General features: G+C 43.1%; 1 protein-coding gene across 2 annotated transcripts in view; it reads left to right on the top strand.

The window, feature by feature from the left end:
- The first annotated feature begins 3,024 nt into the window (after positions 1 to 3,024).
- LOC311149573 (kelch-like protein 17) overlaps positions 3,025 to 22,996 on the top strand; it is a 27,323-nt gene continuing 7,351 nt past the window's right edge. For both annotated transcript variants that reach the window (XM_084186750.1, XM_084186749.1), the window contains exons 1-4: positions 3,025 to 3,218; positions 10,835 to 11,099; positions 15,895 to 16,016; positions 18,757 to 18,978. In XM_084186750.1, coding sequence (XP_084042876.1) covers positions 10,886 to 11,099; positions 15,895 to 16,016; positions 18,757 to 18,978 — 558 coding nt within the window. In that variant the 5' untranslated portion in view covers positions 3,025 to 3,218; positions 10,835 to 10,885. The remainder of the gene's footprint in view (positions 3,219 to 10,834; positions 11,100 to 15,894; positions 16,017 to 18,756; positions 18,979 to 22,996) is intronic.

The following is a 22,996-nucleotide window of genomic DNA, read 5'->3' as shown; positions in this document are numbered from 1 at the left end:
GAATGCGAACCTCCTCTGTTGGGACAAAAACGCATGATTGAGCCGAGTCCAGAACAAGACCCAGAAACTGAATGCGCTGAGCCGGAGTCAAACAACTTTTCTTGTGATTCACTATGAAGGCCAGAGATTGAATATGGGAAACCAGCGTGGCAGTGTGGAGCTCCATCTGTTCCCTCGACTCTGCTATGACCAGCCAATCGTCCAAATAGGCCAATACTCTGATCCCCTGGCATCGCACCGGCGCCAAAACCGCCTCCACCACCATAGAAAAGGTGCAGGGCGATAGGGAGAGCCCGAAAGGCAGGACCAGAAACTCGTAGGCCACACCCTCGAAATGAAACCTCCGAAACTTTCTGTGGGGAGGATGAATAGCCACATGAAAATATGCATCCTTCAGATCTATGGACGTGAACCAATCGCTGGGACGCATCGATTGCAATAGCCGGCGAAGTGTGAACTTGCTAGCCGTGAGGTGGATAGGACACAACACAACGTTCCATTGATCTTGGGAACAAAGAAGTACCGGCTGTACCAACCGCTCTGTACTTCTGACACGGGGACCACCCAAATAGCCTGCTTTTGAAGGAGAGGAAATCTCCTTTTTGAAGGTGCTAGGACCTCAGGGACCATTGACGTAATGACGCCACGAAAAGGAGGATGCACAGCGAACTGCAGACCGTACCTCCTCGTCACTGTCCTCACTACCGATGCCAGTCTCCCATACATTATCTCCTGAAGGAGCAGAGCGCCACCCTGAGGACTGGGATAATTTGTTTTATTGTCGTGCTTGTTTTCATATCCACCACTCTTGACAACTGTGTGTCAGAATGTGGGGAAGGAACTGTGTTCGTTATGCCCACAACTGGACGATACCGCACTCTCAATAGGGGCGTGGATCAGAAAACCAGTCAGTATCTGGTGTGACCACCATTTACCTCATGCAGTGCGACACATCTCCTTCGCATAGAGCTGATCAGGCTGTTGATTGTGGCCTGTGGAATGTTGCCCCACTCCTCTTCAATGGCTGTGCAAAGTTGCTGGATTTTGGCGGGAACTGGAACACGCTTTCGTACACGTCGACCCCATAGCATCCCAAACATGCTCAATGGTTGACATGTCTGGTGAGTATGCAGGCTAGGTAAGAACTGGGACATTTTCAGCTTCCAGGAATTGTGTACAGATCCTTGTGACATGGGGCTGTGCATTATTATGCTGAAACATGAATTGATGGCGGTGGATGAATGGCACGACAATGGGCCTCAGGTATCATCACGGTATCTCTGTGCATTCAAATTACCATTGATAAAATGCAATTGTGTTCGTTGTCCGTAACTTATGCCTGCCCATACCATAACCCCACCGCCACCATGGGGCACTCTGTTCACAACATTGACATCCGCAAACCGCTCGCCCACACGATGCCATACACATGGTCTGTGGTTGTGAGGCCGGTTGGACGTAATAGCGAATTCTCAAAAACGACGTTGGAGGGTAGAGAAATTAACATTCAATTCTCTGGCAAAAGCTCTAGTGGACATTCCTACAGTTAGCATGCCAATTGAACGCTTCCTCAAAACTTGAGACATCTGTGGCATTGTGTTGTGTGACAAAATGGCACATTTTAGAGTGGCCTTTTATTGTCCCCAGCACAAGATGCAGCTGTCTAATGATCATACTGTTTAATCAGTTTCTTGATATGCCACACCTGTCAAGTGGATGGATTATCTTGGCAGAGAAGTAATGTTCACTAACAGGGATGTAAACAAATCTGCGCACAAAATTTGAGAGAAATAAGCTTTTTGTGTGGATTGAACATTTCGAGGATATTTTATTTAAGCTCATGAAACATGGGACCAACACTTTACATGTTGTGTTTATCTTTTTGTTCAGTGCAGTTAGCTTTTAGCAAACACAAAAACCAATACCAAGACCCAAAACTCGCAACATCTATAGGGATGTGTACTCTCTCCCCAGTAACAGACACCTAAATCGGAGCCGAATCTCGTAGTCTTCGTGGGCTTGAAAAGTTTGTAAACTGCATGATACGTTCTTTCTTCAGCCAAGCTGAAGAGAGAAGAATTCAGGAAAGGAATGCGAGCTCTGGTATTATATCCAGGAAGGAAGGGCTTCCGAGGGTGGGCTTGGCATCCATTGGCCCGATGGGCGTGATTTCAGTTTTCTTCATGTGAATATGATTGGTCGTTGACTCTCCATAGTATATTATACCGAGTTACGGACTGAAGGGGAACAATAACAAAGCAGGGTCCCCGCCCCTGTTTTGGTAAAAAGCTGAAGGATGGGGCTGGAGAAATGGAACCACTCTTAAAGTCATAGACAGTGCTATGGTTGCAAGGACTGACCATCAGTGATATCAAAATGAGAGTTTTAACCATGTTTTGAGGCTCTATAGTGTTTGTTTACATTGACTTTGTTTATAAAACTTTAGAGTAAAATAAGTTTATATTTTGTGTTCTGATGGGGTACAAGAGTTGAACTAAGCTCATGAGGCATTTCTAAGTTATATTCTTCAAGAATCAATGTGTACATACTGTATAATTCATTTCTAAATCCAAAAATTTATATAGCAACAGCAGATTACCCCTTTAAATGTTTTTCCAGTCTGTACAAAGAACCTTGCATCATAAATAACTACTCATTATTATTTGTAGATCAGTCAGTCACAATTTACTCATGATACATTACGGTTTTGATCTTTTCGAACACGGCGATTGTAAGATGTATTATCCGCATACCGTGACTACAAAAGAAGAAGACCTCGAACGTCACCAATCTAAAGCATTGATGTTATGTGTGACGTTCGATTTGAAACGTTTTTGCAAATCCAGTAGATTTTGTATAGACTATAGTTCATCGAAATGGATTTTGTATTCAGCTTATCAATCGTTATCATGTGCAATAGCAGAACATGTATTAGTTCACTTTGTCTGTGTTTTTGCAAGATATAAAAAACTGTTTTAAAATACACAGTCTGAAAGAAGGAGAAACGAAGTATTTGTCAGTGTTACTTGTGTGGAGCGAGCGATACAAGAAGCATTGTTTTGATGCGACATGTAATGTTGACGTGATGATTAACAATTCAAAAGACTGATAAATCGAATCTCTTACATTCTGAACTTGGACTATAACATATCAAGAAACTGGAAAAGGTTACACATAGAAATATATTTGTGCTGTCCTTGCGACACAGACGACGGCTGGTGAGTCTTGATTTATACTGTACAGTAGCTAACTAGCTAGCTAAATCCCGACCTCGCCATGTCATTTGTCACGGCTGCGGGTGTCTAGGTAGTAAAAAGATAGCAGCAACATCAGTGATAGTTATGTTTTAGCCACAGATGAAAAGGAAAACGTTTAGCTAACCATATGGAAGACTGTAGCTAGCTATTTCGCTAAATAGCCATTCTGTAAATCTGTAAATTCAAAATTGCACTTTATGTTATCTCGTGGGAAACCAGACATAGTCACTTATAGCTATAGTGCAGCTTTTCTGTGGGAACGTGATCTTGATAGATCGGCTAGATATAACTATGATCCGATGTTCTGACTTCTGATTGTGTCACTCAATCGTCTCTATCGATTTGTCTGTCTAGACAGAGGATGATAATTTGCTGCAGGTTATGTTTTGGGACAGGGCTCTCCAACCCTGTTGCTGGAGAGCTACTGTCCTGTAGTGTAGGTTTTCACTCCAACCCCAGGTGTAACTAACCTGATTCATCTTATCAACCAGCTAATGATTAGAATCAGGTTAGTTACACCTGGGGTTGGAGCGAAAACATTCAGGAGGATAGCTCTCCAGGAACAGGGTTGGAGTGTCCTGTTTTGAGATAATGTCTAGCGCGTTCTTGAGTGGCCAGACCAGATGATCCAGCGATTTAAGGTGGTGTAGATATAGCATCTTACACAAAGTTGATAGCTAGTTATGATTCATGAATGTCATAAGCGCGTTTTAGTCGATATCACAATTACAGCAAACAAACGTGATTTATTCCTGCCAATGTCTAACTTTATTCACGCCACAACGATGAGCATCGCATCATCACTGCTGCAGGTCCACCTTAAAATTTGATGTCGTTGCTCATGCAGTCAACAACGTCATAAAGGATCAGTGGTGTAGTGCAATTTTTTTTTAGGTGAGGGAGCACTTTAAAAAAAAAAGTGACGTCATAATTTTATCACTCAGTGTATACCGACAGATCAAGCCAATTGAATAGCCTATCATAGAATATGCGTTAAAAAAAATGCACCCTCCAATTGCAAAGTCTGCCTATACCCACACAAAGGCTGTTGTCTAAATATTTGTAATACCCTCAAACACCAAGTTAGGCATAGGCTACCTCATTTCAAGATAGGCCATCATCACTGTCGATCATGAATGATCATTATTCATGTTTTACCAGTGAAACATCCAAACTGCATCTCCATGCCAATCATTTGATTGATCTTAATCAGTTTCATGGGAATATGCATTTAGTTCTTCTTGAATTACTGTTTCGTGAGCGAATTACAAAAGATGGTGTTAACAAACTATTAGCCTTTCTTGTATTTTGTTTCAATCAAAGCATATATCCTGCCTAGTGGCACGATCTTTTGCGGTTTGGCGCATGAGAAAAAAATATGACTATTCGGCTTCAGCTAACCATTCTAAAATCTAATTAGAAATGAGGTGTTTTTGGTGTAGCAGGAATGTTAAAGCCCTTCTATAGTATGGTATTATATTCGGTTATGTTATGTAATCATTGTGATCTTGCAAGACATTTATTATTAAAGCCCTTTTTACATCAGCAGATTTTACAAAGTGCTATACAGAAACCCTGCCTAAAACCCCAAACAGCAAGCAATGCAGATGTAGAAGTATCTTTTAAGCGAAAGGTTCTGAAAGTACAGCGCCAGGATCATGCAATGAGGTCAATTAAAGAAGTCAAACCAACTTGTGGTGCTGAAGGATAGCTCTTCCATTTGGCCAGTTCACGATCAAACAACAATCATTAGCAGTAGGCCTTTAGTCTAATAGCCCTACTGCTACGTGGTATAGCGATTTGTAGGCTATTGCCTAATGTAAATACATATAGCTTAATATCATTGCACTGTTTACGAGGAGAGCTGTATTGCGAGTAGGCATTTCATGGTATTGTATAGCTTACACGCTGTATCAGAAATCATATTTGATTTGATTAGCTTGAACACATGGTTACAATATACCCTATTACAGAATAAAATAAAGATAAGTGATCTATCAATTCATTGCATTTTAATCTATGCAAATAAATTATATTACATTTTTTAAAATTTTTAGTCATTTAGCAGACGCTCTTATCCAGAGCGACTTACAGTTAGTGCATACATTATTATTTTTATTATTTTCATACCCCCTGTGGGAATCGAACCCACAACCCTGGCGTTGCAAACCAACTGAGCTACATCCCCTGCCGGCCATTCCCTCCCCGACCCTAGACGACGCTGGGCCAATTGTGCGCCGCCCCATGGGTCTCCCGGTCGCGGCCGGCTGCGACATAGCCTGGATCTCTAGTGGCACAGCTAGCACTGCGATGCAGTGCCTTAGACCACTGCGCCACTCGGGAATCAATTGACCAAGTAGTGAACATAAATCATTACTATGTAGAATTGCACAGCCATAAAATCAAGTTTTTGGTGTGGTATATTCATGCATCTCAAAAACGTTCACGTAAATGCATTATTACCTCCCAACTTGGCCCAATTCACATTTCCAATTGTCCACCCTGGCATACCAAGCTACGGTCCCTGTTTCTCAACCAATAGCCAATACAGGCTAAATATCCCACGCAGGGCTACAGCAACTTCCACTGGTTTAGGAGACCTCTGCAAAACAGTGTCGCCTTAAGAATTGGTCACATATTGTTCTTGGTTCCACTGCGCAAGAGGGGTCCGTGGAGTTTTATGAACATCATTCGGTTTTTTTCAATGTTCTGATTGGCCAAAGTGGTCAAGACTCTGACGGGCCTCCGCAGTGCACACAGGTAGCCTAATAGTTATTCATCATTCTTGCCAGAGAGAAGACAGGGAAGAAAACACCATTTACCTCTAAGCTGCTACACATATTAATTTGGTTTGTCATTCTATAGTTTTTCATTGAATTTGAGTGGAAATTCAATATAATTTATTTAGCTCAGTGTATTCTCTAGTCAAAAGTTAGGGAGTGGCGCTCCTCCACACTCCGGCAGCACTATACCCCTGTAGAGGATTATACTGAGGCTTTCTTCATATATCGTATGCTTTACAAAAATATGGACCGAGACAGACAGTAGCGATTATCAAATTGGATGTGTCACGTGACACCATTAATTCCTATGTGAAGACTCAATAGTGAATTGAAGCCAAATCAACTCGGTTAAGATGGCGTCTCATGGAAACATAACATGTGCAGTTTGAGCTACTCCAGGAAGAGACGTTGCAGGCTAGCTCAGCGCTGCCCCGCTCTCATTATGTACTCTACATGGCTATTTCAGCCACACCCGTTGCTGACAGGTGTATAAAATCGAGCACACAGCCATGTAATCTCCATAGACAAACATTGGCAGTAGAACGTACTGAAGCTATCAGTGACTTTCAACGTGGCACCTTCATAGGATGCCACCTTTCCAACAAGTCAGTTCGTAAAATGTTTGCCCTGCTAGAGCTGCCCCGGTCAACAATAAGTGCTGTTATTGTGAAGTAGAAACGTCTAGCAGCAACAACAGCTCAGCCGTAAAGTGGTAGGTCACACAAGCTTACAGAACGGGGCTGCTGAGTGCTGAAGCGCGTAGCGCGTAAAAATCGTCTGTCCTCGGTTGCAACACTCACTACCGAGTTGCCAACTGCCTCTGGAAGCAACGTCAGCACAAGAACTGTTTGTCGGGAGCTTCATGAAATCGGTTTCCATGACCGAGCGGCCGGACACAAGCCTAAGATCACCATGCGAAATGCTAAGTGTCGGCTGGAGTGGTGTAAAGCTCGCTGCCATTGGACTCTGGAGCAGTGGAAACGCGTTCTCTGGAGTGATGAATCACGCTTCACCATCTGGGAGTCCAACAGACAAATCTGGGTTTGGCGGATGCCAGCGGAATGCTACCTGCTCGTATGCATAGTGCCAACTGGAAAGTTTGGTGGAGGAGGAATAATGGTCTGGGGATGTTTTTCATGGTTCGGGCTAGGCCCCTTAGTTCCAGTGTAGGGAAATCTTAACGCTACATCATACAATGACATTCTAGACGATTCTGTGCTTCCAACTTTGTGGCAACAGTTTGGGGAAGGCCCTTTCCTGTTTCAGCATGACAATGCCCCCGTGCACAAAGTGAGGTCCATACAGAAATGGTTTGTCGAGATTGGTGTGGAAGAACGTGACTGGCCTGCACAGATCCCTGACCTCAACCCCATCGAACACCTTTGGGATGAATTGGAACGCCGACTGCGAGCCAGGCCTAATCGTCCAACATCAGTGCTTACATATGGGCCCTTCCCAACAATGTAAAGTAAGAGAAAATAGAGAAGTAATAGAAAAGTAATAACACGTAATAATACAAGTAATAATAAATACACAATGAGTAACGATAACTTGGCTATATACACAGAGTACCAGTACCAAGTCGATGTGCAGGGGTACAAGGTAATTGAGTGACTAGGCAACAGGATAGACAATAAACAGTAGCAGAATCGTATGTGAAGTTAGAACAAAAAGGGTCAATGCAGATAGTCCGGGTAGCTATTTGGTTAACTTTAATGAACCATTTAGCAGTCTTATGGCCTGCGGGTAGAAGCTGTTCATGGTCCTGTTGGTTCCAGACTTGGTGCTTCGGTACCGCTTGCTGTGCGGTAGCTGAGAGAACAGTCTATGACTTGGGTGGCTGGAGTCTTTGACAATTTTTAGGGCCTTCCTCTGACACTGCCTGGTATAGAGGTCTTGGATGGCAGGGAGCTTGGCCCCAGTGATGTACTGGGCTGTACGCACTACCCTCTGTAGCGCCTTGCAGTCGGCTGCCAAGCAGTTGCCATACCAAGCAGTGATGCAAGATGCTCTCAATGCTGCAGCTGTAGAACTTTTTGAGGATCATTGTCATGCCCTCTTCACAACTGTGTTGGTGTGTGTTGACCATGATAGATCCTTAGTGATGAGGACAAAGAGGAACTTTAAGCTCTCGACCCGCCCCACTACAGCCCCGTTGATGTGAATGGGGGCGTGCTCGGCCCTCCATTTCCTGTAGTCCATGATCAGCTCCTTTGTCTTGCTGACGTTGAGGGAGAGGTTGTTGTCCTGGCACCACACTGCCAGGTCTCTGACCTCCTCCCTATAGGCTGTCTCATCGTCGTCGGTGATCAGGTCTACCACCGTCGTGTCGTCAGTTCTTCCCTGGTTCAACGAAACTGCAACGTTTATCACCGGTAATTTGTATTTTCTGCCATTGCTTTTCTTGCTTATGATACGGTTATTGGAAGTAGATGGTGTGGGGGTTGGGGGTGCAGTACCACATCTTTAGGAATAGAAACAAGCTCAAGAAGGAAGGTGCAATGACCGAATGCATGCTGATGAACAAACAAAGATGGTCACAGTGGGGAAATGGCCTGCATAAATTGAAGCAGTACGTCTGGCAGTCATCCAGAATGCTGAGTGAGTCAGAAAAAGGAAAGGTATTGTTATGTGTGTACGAATAGGTTTGTGTGTCCCCTCAGTGACACTGACGGTGGCATGGCTATGGATAATAGTCAATGTGTCATTTAATGACCCATCACTACAGTGACAACAATTCATTCTTATTCATTGGTGCTGGCAACCTTGTATCTGTTGAAAATATGAACTTGAATGAATGTCATGTCAACATTTTGGAAAGTATCAATGTGCAAAATAGCCCGATGCCAGCTATTTGCCCGGGGCATTAGAACATGATATCTGAATTAGAAGAGTGTGTGTGTGTGTGTGTGTGTGTGTGTGAGAGAGAGAAACACAAGCCCTGTTATGCAGTAGTGGTGGCATTTTAAGATGCTTCTCCATCAATGGTTAAAAAATGAATTTGTTGAAGGAGATTCAAGATGTTACTACCTGGAGGGTCCCAGAACAAGCATACAGAGTCACAGCAGTCCTGTGTGCCAAAAACATGTCAAGGGCGTATCCCGAAGGGGCCCAGGGCCTGGTCTTTTTACAAATGAATGGTTTGAACTACAAACTATTAAAAGCTGAGACTCTCACAAAGCTCACAAAGCTCACAAGCTAGACAAGAGTCATTAGAAGGTAAGGTGTTCTTCAACATAGAAGATCATAGGAAATCCCAGGACATAGTGTCTATAATACTGTAATAAGCTCACATAGTTGCTGTCACAAACTCCAAACGCCAAACAGTTGCCACTGACTAGTTGGATATTCATTTCCCAGTGAGCAAACAATTTCTGTACTTACACCATTCATATACATTCATTATCAGGTTTTTGCTTTGGCGGACCTTATTTTTGTGTTGACATTGGTCAATAAAACTCATGAATGCAACTGTTTAACGTGAGAACTCACCGGATGAGAGAGTCCAACGGAAGGTGTGTGTGTGTGTGTGTGTGTGTGTGCATCCTTCTTTACCTCACACACCCTGCTAGGAGCTGCAGCTGGCGATGAGCTAATAGCTAATTCTGTTACAATACATCAGATATCAAGCTTGCCTTATAAGCAAGAATAACATTGAACAAGATTACATAAGGGATAATCAACAAGAGGCTATGTGTTCTATGGAAAATAATGAATGACGTGGAAGATGTGTTCCACAACGTGTTAGCGGAGTGGAACTAACCTTCCACGGAGTTGCATTATTTTCCAGAGAACGCATAGAGCCACGAGTTGGCTATCCCTTTTACACCATGGCTATAATTTAACACATCCGCTAGAAATATGTTCATCCACTGTAGTAGCTAGCAAGTTTATGAGATAGCGACAGTAGTTGCCTTGTTAACCAAACAAACAGACTTGCTAGTTTAGCTAACCAAACCATCAGTCCGAGCTTGTTATTATGAAAATTAAATTGAACAATGGCAATAATGTTTTCAATTTGACTTTTGCTTTCAAAAGCAGGTCGAACATAGAACATGTAAGAATGAACTATAGCCATTTAATTCTACCAGGCAAATATACCATGTCTTATAGGGAAATAATGCACGCTCTAGAATGACCTTCAAGCCAATCAGAAATTAGTATTCAACAATGCCATGGTATAAGGACAAACAAAATATGAATAATACAGCTTTCTAAACAACACCCAATTGACAATTAGTTTGAGGTGATTGTCTTCCAATAGTCATACTAACTCTGCCTGTATGGTACATACATGATTAGGACCTAGCCTTAACACAAACCCCTCCATCTTCAGTGACATTGACGGACAGACGTAAAGCAAAGTAGAATTAAGCAGTCATGACAGCTGATATGGATATTCCTGGCTAACACAGAGTACTATACAAGCTAACCATGCTGGCCTAGCTAACCTACATTTTGGCATACCTGTCATACCTGTCATATCTGTCAAATCAGTTACTATGACTGTTATGACACCTGTCATGTCATGCCTATTACAGCAGTGACATGTTTGTGTCATTTTTAGATGACCTGCTGGCACAATTGGACTCCCATATGACATAAAGCAGAGATTTATTGAATTGGGTGAATTTGATGTAATTATATTGTACTTGGAATAAACCTAGGGCTGCAAAATTCCGGTAACATTCCCCAAATCATCTGGGATTCTTAGAAAACCTGGGAATTTGGGGAAAATTCTCAGAATTTGTTCAACCCTAAAAGAACCGGAATGGCTCCCCTTGTGTGTTGCAGTCGCCCAGAGTGAGGCCCAGGCAGGAGTCAGCTGCAGCGGAGTGGGGCACCATGATGGAGGGGGGCATGCAGCTGCTGAACCGCGACGGCCACAGCATCTCGCACAACTCCAAGCGCCACTACCACGACTCGTTCGTGTCCATGAACAGGATGCGCCAGCGCAACCTGCTCTGCGACATCGTGCTGCACGTCTCCAACAAGGAGATTAAGGCGCACAAGGTGGTACTGGCCTCCTGCAGTCCCTACTTCCACGCCATGTTTACAAGTAAGCATCCCTCCTCTGAGTCCGCACCCCCTGCTACTGAGACTGCTCTTCTGTTCCTCCACGCCCTCACAAGTGTTCACTACTAGTGTTAGTCACCCACTTTGAGCCACCGTCTCCCCCTCTTGACCCTTTTTCTCATCCACACCTCCTTATATTATTTAAGATTTATATGTTGAAACACATTGGGTTTGTTTAAATCATTAGAAGAACCATGAACAAAGTGGTGTGACGTGTTTGTGGTGATTCTTGATTGTTGCTTGAATGCTCAGACATTGAACTGTGGTACATTTCGCTCAATGTGTGTGTGTGTGTGTGTGTGTGTGTGTGTGTGTCAGTGGCACCTCAACTTGTGAGCAAAACCTCATTTGTTTGCTTCCTTCCTTCCTCACCAGTGACCACTTCCTTCCTCCTCCCTGTTGTCTGTGTGCGTTCTTTCCTGTTGGGGTCATAGGTCACCAGGTGAGGTGTGTCCCAGTTTTCCTCCTCCCTCCTCCAGCTCAGACTAGAGCCTTATGAGGGTATGTCCCTGGAGAGAGGCTTTAAGACTCACCACTAGACTTCTTTTCAACTGACCATTCTCTATTAAGTCTGCTGATATAGCCAACAATCTAATCAATATAACCAAAACGCTGGTGTGCGTATGTGCTGGCTCTTTTGACCTGCTAAAATATGCTTCTTCACTGTGTTTGGCTTAACGCAAGCGCCTCATAGACCCAGGAAACGGAATTACACAAAGATTGTCTGACAGTCAAAACAATTAATCACACAGACACTGATACAGACAGCTACAAATGCCAGAAAATGTCATAGTGCTATGAAGTGACTGTCCTATGAGAATGTGTGTATAATGGGAGGTATGTGCTTCATGTCTATGGCAATAGAGCAGGGATCATCAACTAGATTAAGCCACGGGTCGATTTCTTTCTTGAGAGGATGGTCAGGGGGCCGGAACTTAATTACTCATTTTTAGAATGCAAATTGACCGCAAGAAGCCCAAATGGATATAACATTTGACTAAAACGTTATAATTTCAAACCTTGCTTACATTTGCATGCGATCATATATCTCTCTATTATGCGTGGGAATACTTTGGAACAGATTTCCAAAATTAAAATCACTTGGAGCTGAGTTGCTGGTGTTTTTAGTCTTTTATGCCCCCCCCCCCCCTAGGCCCGTGCGTGGGCTGCCAGTTGGGGAACCTTGCAATAGAGTATATACAACATTGTACATACACACACACACACACACACACAACTCTTTCAGTTAAAATGGAGAGATGAGTGTTAAATGCACTTGAAATAAACTCTAACTTGACTTCTCTGACTTAACATGTTGAATTGGTTTCTCATATTGTTTGTTCGCACAGACACAGTCACATGTACAGTGCCTTCGGAAAGTATTCAGACCCCTTGACTTTTTCCACATTTTGTTACGTAACAGCCTTATTCTAAAATGGATTTTTTTTTTAAACCTGCAATCTACACACAATACCCCATAATGACAAAGCAAAAACAGGTTTTTAGAAATGTTTGCTAATTTATTTAAAATAAAAAACAGTAATACCTTATTTACATAAGTATTCAGACCCTTTACCATGAGACTCAATTGAGCTCAGGTGCATCCTGTTTCCTTTGATCATCCTTGAGATGTTTTTACAACTTGATTGGAGTCCACCTGTGGTAAATTCAATTGATTGGACATGATTTGGACAGGCACACACCTGTCTATATAAGGTTCCACAGTTGACAGTGCATGTCAGAGCAAAAATCAAGCCATGAGGTCAAAGGAATTGTCCGTATTTGTATTTGTAAAAACATTACAATACATTCATAACAGATATCACAACATATTAAGTTTATGCCCTCAGGCCTCTACTCTACTACCACATATCTATAACACAAAATCCATGTGTACGTGTGTGTATAGTGCGTATGTTATTGTGTGTTTGTATGCATGTGTCTATGTTTGTGTTGCTTCACAGTCCCCGCTGTTCCATAAGGTGTATTTTTACCTGTTTTTAAAATCTGATTCTACTTTTTGCATCAGTTACCTGATGTGGAATAGAGTTCCATGTAGTCATGGCTCTATGTAGTACTGTGCGCCTCCCATAGTCTGTTCTGGACTTGGGGACTGTGAAGAGACCTCTGGTGGCATGTCTTGTGGGGTATGCATGGGTGTCCGAGCTGTGTGCCAGTAGAGCTCCAAAACAGAGATCTGGGGAAGGGTACCAAGAAATTTATGCAGCATTGAAGGTCCCCAAGAACACAGTAGCCTCCATCAATCTTAAATGGAAGTAGTTTGGAACCTCCAAGACTCTTCCTAGAGCTGGCCGCCCGGCCAAACTGAGCACTCGGGGGAGAAGAGCCTTGGTCAGGGAGGTGACCGACAACCCGATGGTCAGTCTGATAGACCTCTTGAGTTTATCTGTGGAGATGGGAGAACCTTCCAGAAGGACAACCATCTCTGCAGCACTCCACCAATCAGTCCTTTATGGTAGAGTGGCCAGACGGCAGCCACTCCTCAGTAAAAGGCACATGACAGCCCACTTGGAGTTTGCCAAAAGGCACCTAAAGACTCTCAGACCATGAGAAACAAGATTCTCTGGGAGACTAGTCAGGATCAAGGGAAAGATGAACAGAGCAAAGTACAGAGAGATCCTTTATGTAAACCTGCTCCAGAGCGCTCAGGACCTCAGACTGGGGGTGATGGTTCACCTTCCAACAGGACAACAATCTTAAGCACACAGCCAAGATAACGCAGGAGTGGCTTCGGGACAAGTCTCTGAATGTCCTTTGTGGCCCAGCCAGAGCCCGGACTTGAACCTGATCTAACATCTCTGTAGAGAACTGAAAATAGCCTGACAGAGCTTGAGAGGATCTGCAGAGAAGAATGGGAGAAATTCCCCAAATACATTTGTGCCAAGCTTGTAGTGTCATACCCAAGAAGACTCTAGGCTGTAATCGCTGCCAACAGTGCTTCAACAAAGTACTGAGTAAACGGTCTGAATACCTACAGTGAGGGAAAAAAGTATTTGATCCCCTGCTGATTTTGTAAGTTTGCCCACTGACAAAGAAATGACCAGTCTATAATTTTAATGGTAGGTTTATTTGAACAGTGAGAGACAGAATAACAACAACAAAAATCCAGAAAAACGCATGTCAAAAATGTTATAAATTGATTTGCATTTTAATGAGGGAAATAAGTATTTGACCCCCTCTCAATCAGAAAGATTTCTGGCTCGCAGGTGTCTTTTATACAGGTAACGAGCTGAGATTGTGCTCCTAATCTCAGTTTGTTACCTGTATAAAAGACACCTGTCCACAGAAGCAATCAATCAATCAGATTCCAAACTCTCCACCATGGCCGAGACCAAAGAGCTCTCCGAGGATGTCAGGGACAAGATTGTAGACCTACACAAGGCTGGAATGGGCTACAAGACCATCGCCAAGCAGCTTGGTGAGAAGGTGACAACAGTTGGTGCGATTATTCGCAAATGGAAGAAACACAAAATAACTGTCAATCTCCCTCGGCCTGGGGCTCCATGCAAGATCTCACCTCGTGGAGTTGCAATGATCATGAGAACGGTGAGGAATCAGCCCAGAACTACACGGGAGGATCTTGTCAATGACCTCAAGGCCGCTGGGACCATAGTCACCAAGAAAACAATTGGTAACACACTACGCCGTGAAGGACTGAAATCCTGCAGCGCCCGCAAGGTCCCCCTGCTCAATAAAGCACATACACAGGCCCATCTGAAGCTTGCCAATGAACATCTGAATGATTCAGAGGAGAACTGGATGAAAGTGTTGTGGTCCGATGTTGTTTGGAGGAGGAGGAATGCTGCCTATGACCCCAAGAACACCATCCCCACCGTCAAACATGGAGGTGGAAACATTATGCTTTGGGGGTGTTTTTCTGCTATGGGGACAGGACAACTTCACCGCATCAAAGGGACGATGGATGGGGCCATGTACTGTCAAATCTTGGGTGAGGACCTCCTTCCCTCAGCCAGGGCATTGAATATGAGTCGTGGATGGGTATTCCAGCATGACAATGACCCAAAACACACGGCCAAGGCAACAAAGGAGTGGCTCAAGAAGAAGCACATTAAGGTCCTGGAGTGGCCTAGCCAGTCTCCAGACCTTAATCCCATAGAAAATCTGTGGAGGGAGCTGAAGGTTTGAGTTGCCAAACGTCAGGCTCAAAACCTTAATGACTTGGAGAAGATCTGCAAAGAGGAGTGGGACAAAATCCCTCCTGAGATGTGTGCAAACCTGGTGGCCAACTACAAGAAACGTCTGACCTCTGTGATTGCCAACAAGGGTTTTGCCACCAAGTACTAAGTCATGTTTTGCAGAGGGGTCAAATACTTATTTCCCTCATTAAAATGCAAATCAATTTATAACATTTTTGACATGCGTTTTTCTGGATTTTTTTGTTGTTATTCTGTCTCTCACTGTTCAAATAATCCTACCATTAAAATTATAGACTGATCATGTCTTTGTCAGTGGGCAAACGTACAAAATCAGCAGGGGTTCAAATACTTTTTTCCCTCACTGTATATAAATGTAATATTTCAGTTTTTAATTTTTTATAAATGTGCTAACATTTCTAAAAACCTGTTTTTGCTTTGTCATTATGGGGTATTGTGTGTAGACAATTTAATCCATTTTAGAATATGGCTGTAACGTAACAAAATGTGGAAAAAGTCAAGGGGTCTGAATACTTTCAGAATGCACCGTACACTGCAGATAGGAAAACTGGAAAACTCTATTGTCTGTCTGTGGTCATGCAGATGAGATGTCGGAGAGTCGCCAGACCCACGTGACCCTGCATGACATTGACCCCCTTGCGTTGGAACAGCTGGTTCAGTATGCCTACACTGCAGAAATCGTGGTGGGGGAGGGCAACGTGCAGGTAAGAAGAAAAGATTACTGCACTTCTCCTTGTCTGCGTCTCAAATCGCACCCTATTCCCTACATAGTGCACTACATTGGGGCTGTGGTCAAAATTAGTCAGTATGTAGGGACTAGGGTGCAATTTGGGATGAGCTCCTAATGTACCATCATTTTTCTAAATGGTAGTCTCAAACAATCTCTTGAAGCTTGTTAACTTCTCTGACCACTAGCGAAGTAATAACGTGAAGTTTGTGGAGAGCACGAAATCTGAAAGGTTTTGAGAAGTATTTAACTCTTGTTTTAATAGCTTTGTATACTCACCTCTCTGGAGCTAAAACATTTAGTGACCTAATGTAAAACCGTATTCCACGAAAACATACTGATACTGATGATTACATTACTTCGCCAAAGTATTTCTTACCTCTGTTCCTAATCTCTTATTTATTGTCACATCACATCCCAGTTGTCACATCCTTTAGCATCACAGCACAAACCATTTACATCCTACCCCATACCATTCTATACTAATCCTCATATCCCATCCCATATAATTCTGCCACATTCCATATTTTCACATTTAATATCACTCCACCCATGGGCAACTGAATTTGTCTGAAAGTGGGGGTAATTTTTTTTTTATACATAGAATTTAAAAAATCCAATACATTTGTTTTGAATGTTTAAAACTGTTTCCTGCAATTCTACACTGTTTCTTCACAGGGGAAATCCATATTTATGAACAGAACACAACTATTTTTTGAGGGGGTTTTACCACATTAAAGTATATTGAAAATGTGTTTAAATGACTAGATTGCTAATCTACTCCCAACCCTGAAAATCCCACCCCCAATAATGAATTGACAGGTCTGAAACCCTACCAACGCTGTGACTCTCACAAATATCCTGCTCCTCCCCTGACAATCCCACCCACAGTGATAGATTGACAGGTCAAACTGTTAAGAATGTGGCAAGGGTAATGCATGACAATGAGGAAATGAAATTGAAATGGGAGGAATAATATAGTTTTACCCAATAAGAATTAGAATTTTGTACTTGGTAGGTTAAGAAAAAGCATTGTTAAGTTGAACATTACGTTTTCATTTTATTTTTGTCACAAATAATGTGATCACAATAATGTAATACAATTACAAATGTGCATTTAAATTTGTCTTTTAACAATTTTCTTTCTCAATATGACAGTGTTATCTGGTAGGGCATTGAACAAGAACGGTCAACTTGAAAATGCAAACTGGAGTTTTGCCTTTAAATTTGGTCATAGATTATGTTCACATAAAAATAATATTGCAAATGTATTTATCATGATCACATTAGCATTTTTGGGCTTTTTTTTTTGTGGCAAGTATTCAGACCCCTTGACCTTTTCCACATTTTGTTACGTTACAGCCTTATTCAAAAATTTATTAAATAAAGAATGTTCCTCATCAATCTACACACAATACCCCATAATGACAAAGCGAAAACAGGTTTTTTATAAATGTTTGCCAATTTATTAAAAATAAAAAACAGAAATACCTTATTTACATAAGTATTCAGACCCTTTTCTATGAGACTCGAAATTGAGCTGCATCCTGTTTCCATTGGTCATCCTTGAGATGTTTCTACAACTTCATTGGAGTCCCCCTGTAGTAAATTCAATTGATTGGACATGATTTGGAAAGGCACACACCTGTCTATATAAGGTCCCACAGTTGACAGTGCATGTCAGAGTAAAAACCAAGCCATGAGGTCGAAGGAATTGTCCGTAGAGCTCCGAAACAGGATTGTGTCGAGGCACAGATCTGGGGAAGGGTACCAAATCATTTCTGCAGCCTTGAAGGTCCCAAAGAACACAGTGGCATTCTTAAATGGAAGAAGTTTGGAACCACCAAGACTCTTTCTAGAGCTAACCGCCCTGCCAAACTGAGCAATCAGGGGAGAAAGGCCTTGGTCAGGGAGGTGATGAAGATCCCGATGGTCACTCTGACAGATCTCCAGAGTTCCTCTGTGGAAATGGAAGAATCTTCCAGAAGGACTACCATCTCTGCAGCACTCCACCCATCAGGCCTTTATGGTAGAGTGGCCAAACAGAAGCCACTCCTCAGTAAAAGGCACATGACAGCCCGCTTGGAGTTTACCAAAAGGCACCTAAAGACTCTCAGACCATGAGAAACAAGATGGTCTGATGTCTGGTCTGATGAAACCAAGATTTAACTCTTTGGCCTGAATGCCTAACGTCACGTCTGGAGGAAACCTGGCACCATCCCCATGGTGGTGGCAGCATCATTCTGTGGGGATGTTTTTCAGCGGCAGGGACTGGGAGACTAGTCAGGATCAAGGGAAAGATGAACGGAGCAAAGTACAGAGAGATCCTTGATGAAAATCTGCTCCAGAGTGCTCAGGACCTCAGACTGGGGCGAAGGTTCACCTTCCAACAGGACAATGACCCTAAGCACACAGCCAAGACAATGAATATCTGTCACCAATTGGATGGAAACCTAGCTACTGTCACCATGAAATTATTGCAAAATGCAATAATATATCAAATGGACATGTCTATTTTAATACAGAGTAGCTCAAAACATTGCTAATCATTGAAAATGACAAATTACCAAATGGATCATGATACTTTTCTGGTAAGAAAGTGGGGGTGCAAAATCATACCTTTGCACCCCTATTTTGAAAGTGGGAATGCAGCTTCTACATTTGCCCCATTGCTCAGGCGCTTATGGCTCCACCCGATCTTCATCTTTTTCTTCTAGACCTTGCTCCCAGCGGCCAGCCTTCTGCAGCTCAACGGGGTGAGGGACGCCTGCTGTAAGTTCCTCCTCAGCCAGCTGGACCCCTCCAACTGCCTGGGCATCCGCGGCTTCGCAGACACCCACTCCTGCAGCGACCTGCTCAAGTCTGCGCACAAGTACGTCCTGCAGCACTTTGTGGAGGTGTCCAAGACCGAGGAGTTCATGCTGCTGCCGCTGAAGCAGGTAGGGGGCCAGACAGAATACTGAACTAGCATGTCATATGCGTTTCTTTACGGAATTACTTGATGTGACATTGGCGACAGCGATGGGATCTTATTTTCGTAATGTTTTGCATTGGAGTGGTCCTCTGTAGCTCAATTGGTAGAGCACGGCGCTTGTAACGCCAGGGTAGTGGGTTCGATCCCCGGGACCACCCATACGTAAAAATGTATGCACACATGACTGTAAGTCGCTTTGGATAAAAGCGTCTGCTAAATGGCTTATTATTATTATTATTATATTATTATTGTTGAAAGTTATTGTGGCACTTTGGTTTATGACTTGTGCGCTGATGTTGGGGACCTGCAAGTTCTAGACACACTAGGAATATAAACCTTTTCACCTCTTAAATAATCTGGGTGATCTACAGTGCTATCCACAGTTGTTGGTAAAGACAAACAAGATGCTCAGCTGCACTGAGAGAGATTAGCTTAGCATTGGTCTCCTCCCTCTCTGTCCCTCTCTCTCTTTCCCCCCTTTTCCTGCAAAAAGAGGAGGACATCTAGTTATGTTCTAACCTTTCCTCAACCCCCTCAAGGTCCTTCATGGAGCAAGCAGCAAAGACAAGAGTGTGTAGTTGCCTTTTCAACACTCATTTGACGAAGACATCTCTCCATCCTCGGCTCCTTGTCAATCAGTGTCTCTTGTAGTTTTACTCACCATGCTCTCCCTGACCTTTCTGTCATGCCATCTCAGTATAGCAGTCACTTGTTCATCATCTGGACTTGTCCAATGACAACCTAGTTGAGGGTCATGACCTGGAAGTGGTAATTAGGCAGAGCACTGCCACAGATGGGTCATGTTCCAGGCCGACTACATTGCAGATGTTGCATTGCATCGACCAATGGTTGCATTGCATCGACCAATGGTTGCTTGCCACATCATCGACTTCGCAATCGGGAATCAGATTTCTAGTGGGCAATTCCACGGTAGGATACGGCGAAAATATTTTTGGTATCCGATTGTTCTGGCAATTCTCACATAGAAACGTTATTGGGAGGAAGGATGTTTGACATGTTTTTTACATTTCTAGAAAATCATGATGAAAGTGGCCGTTGTAGGCCCTTTTTAGACCTATAAATGCCTCCTGTAAGACCCTATTACATTTGAGTCATTTAGCAGACACTCTTATCCAGAGCGATTTACAGGAGCAATTAAGGGTTAAGTGCCTTGCTCAAGCACAACAGACAACATCTTGGTGTCATTATGCTCTGTATATTGTGCTCAAACATATGTCGAGATTCTGTCAAAATACAATTACATTTATTCAACGTAAAATATATCAATATCTCAGAAGGACCCTTTTTGATTTTGTACATTTTAAGACATATTGTATGTTACAATATAATGTACAAGTACATACAATTTCCAGAGTGGGCTCTCTGCTAATTCTGAAGTTATTATCAATTTTATGAGCACCACCAACACAGGGAATGGGAAAATTGATTAAAAGGGAACTCCCTCTGCTGGTGATTGGTTGAATGTGCAATCCTAAAGGAGGGTTGTGATTGGTTAATGACCTATAATGTCAATTTCTATGTATATATAAAATGGCTCATAGCTTCAAAATTTGACTTATTTGAAGAGTATATTGTTCAAAACAATATGTCTAAAAATATGCTAAATCAAAAAAGGTACTTTTGAGATAGTTATATAAGTATTTGTAATGTTTAATAAGTTAATGTGATTTTTTTATTTCAGAATCAAGACATACTCCATATTTTAGAGCACAATATATAGTATAATGACACCAAGATGTTGTCTGTATCATGTACGATTCCCGGGTCATAGCGTCTTACAGGAGGCATGTATAGGTCTAAAAAATGATCCTAAAATGAACACTTCCATCATGAAGTTCAAAAAAATGGTTTGTGATACAAATGTAAAAAGCATGTCAAACATCCTTCCTCCCAATTAAGTTTAAATGTGAGAATTGCCAGAACAATGTAAGATACACAACATTTTTCAGGCTATCCTGGCTATCCTGGTATGGAATCGCCCTATATCATAATGGTTAGCTGATACATGAAACACCTATCAAGGCGATGTGAGATCTGGCATGCATCTGCAAGGTAGTCACCCTGGAACATGGCCATGGTGTATGTGTTGCCAGGAGACTGACAAATGTATAGGAATCAGTGTCCATGAAAGGTGAATGGGACCTTTAGCTACCTAGCATGTGGACATATGTGAATGCGCATTTAATCCTTTGGTCAGAGTTGAGGGGTTGGAGTCAATAGTCTCTTTTAGGGTATGAGTTGGGGTTAGCAGCGTGCCTTAGGTGTGTTGGTGAACATAGGTTTTGAGAGACAGTATCAGAGAGGACAGGTTAAGCTATGCGACAGCTGTCACAGCACCAGCTGTTTTCCTCCTGACCAAAACATTACATTAACTATTTAATAGCTCTTTAATTCTCTTCCATTTTAATGTTACTCGCCAAATTTGCCATTACCTGTCTTTCATGAGTGTGCACCAAGAAGAGGCAACAACCCCTCACAGCTTGTGCTTGGGAAATAAATTATCACCTCAACTTCAACCTCAACTACGAGAGCGATGACATCACTTCCCCTTTATCTCCTCACCTCAAACAAACCTATCCCTATATGAATAGGGTGGGTCCCCTCCATGAGTGTCAACACCATTATGAAATGTATTGGGCACTATCCATTAGCCAAGAGTAAAATGAGTAGGCGAAGTGACATCCGAAACAAAGCTGCAGGGCAGCCAGCTGTGACTGCTCTCTCTTTTGCTTTCTCTTTGTATTCCTCTCTCTCTCTCTCTCTCTGTGTCTCTGTCTCTCTCTCTGTGTCTCTGTCTCTCTCTCTCTCTCTCTCTCTCTCTCTCTCTCTCTCTCTCTCTCTGTGTCTCTCTCTCTGTGTGTCTCTGTGTCTCTCTCTCTCTCTCTCTCTCTCTCTCTCTCTGTGTCTCTCTCTCTGTGTGTCTCTCTCTGTGTGTGTCTCTGTCTCTCTCTCTCTCTCTCTCTCTCTCTCTCTCTCTCTCTCTCTCTCTCTCTCTCTCTCGCTCGCTCTCTCTCTCTCTCTCGCTCTCTCTCTCTCTCTCTCTCTCTCTCTCTCTGTCTTTCATGAGTGTGCACCAAGAAGAGGCAACAACCCCTCACAGCTTGTGCTTGGGAAATAAATTATCACCTAAACTTTAAAAAACCTGTTTTGATAGGGTAACTACGAGAGCGATGACATCACTTCCCCTTTATCTCCTCACCTCAAACAAACCTATCCCTATATGAATAGGGTGGGTCCCCTCCATGAGTGTCAACACCATTATGAAATGTATTGGGCACTATCCATTAGCCAAGAGTAAAATGAGTAGGCGAAGTGACATCCGAAACAGAGCTGCAGGGCAGCCAGCTGTGACTGCTCTCTCTTTTGCTTTCTCTTTGTATTCCTCTCTCTCTCTCTCTCTCTCTCTCTCTCTCTCTCTCTCTCTCTCTCTCTCTCTCTCTCTCTGTGTCTCTGTCTCTCTCTGTGTCTCTGTCTCTCTCTCTCTCTCTCTCTCTCTGTGTCTCTGTCTCTCTCTCTGTCTCTCTCTCTCTCTGTGTGTCTCTGTGTCTCTCTCTCTCTCTGTGTGTCTCTGTGTCTCTCTCTCTGTGTGTGTCTCTGTGTCTCTCTCTCTCTCTGTGTGTCTCTCTCTCTCTGTGTGTGTCTCTCTCTCTCTCTCTCTCTCTCTCTCTCTGTGTGTCTCTGTGTCTCTCTCTCTCTCTGTGTGTCTCTCTCTCTCTCTGTGTGTGTCTCTGTGTCTCTCTCTCTCTCTGTGTGTCTCTCTCTCTGTGTGTCTCTCTCTCTCTCTCTCTCTCTCTCTCTCTCTCTCTCTGTCTGTGTCTCTCTCTCTGTGTCTCTCTCTCTGTCTCTCTCTCTGTCTCTCTCTGTGTCTCTCTCTCTGTGTGTCTCTGTGTCCCTCTCTCTCTCTGTGTCTCTCTCTCCTCTCTCTCTCTCTCTCTCTCTCTCTCTCTCTCTCTCTCTCTCTC

Source organism: Coregonus lavaretus (assembly GCF_964263955.1).
Source record: "Coregonus lavaretus genome assembly, chromosome: 22".
In the NCBI taxonomy this organism is placed as follows: Eukaryota; Metazoa; Chordata; class Actinopteri; order Salmoniformes; family Salmonidae; genus Coregonus; species Coregonus lavaretus.
Note: the sequence above shows the minus strand (reverse complement) of the source record. Positions and strands in the feature narration are given on the sequence as shown.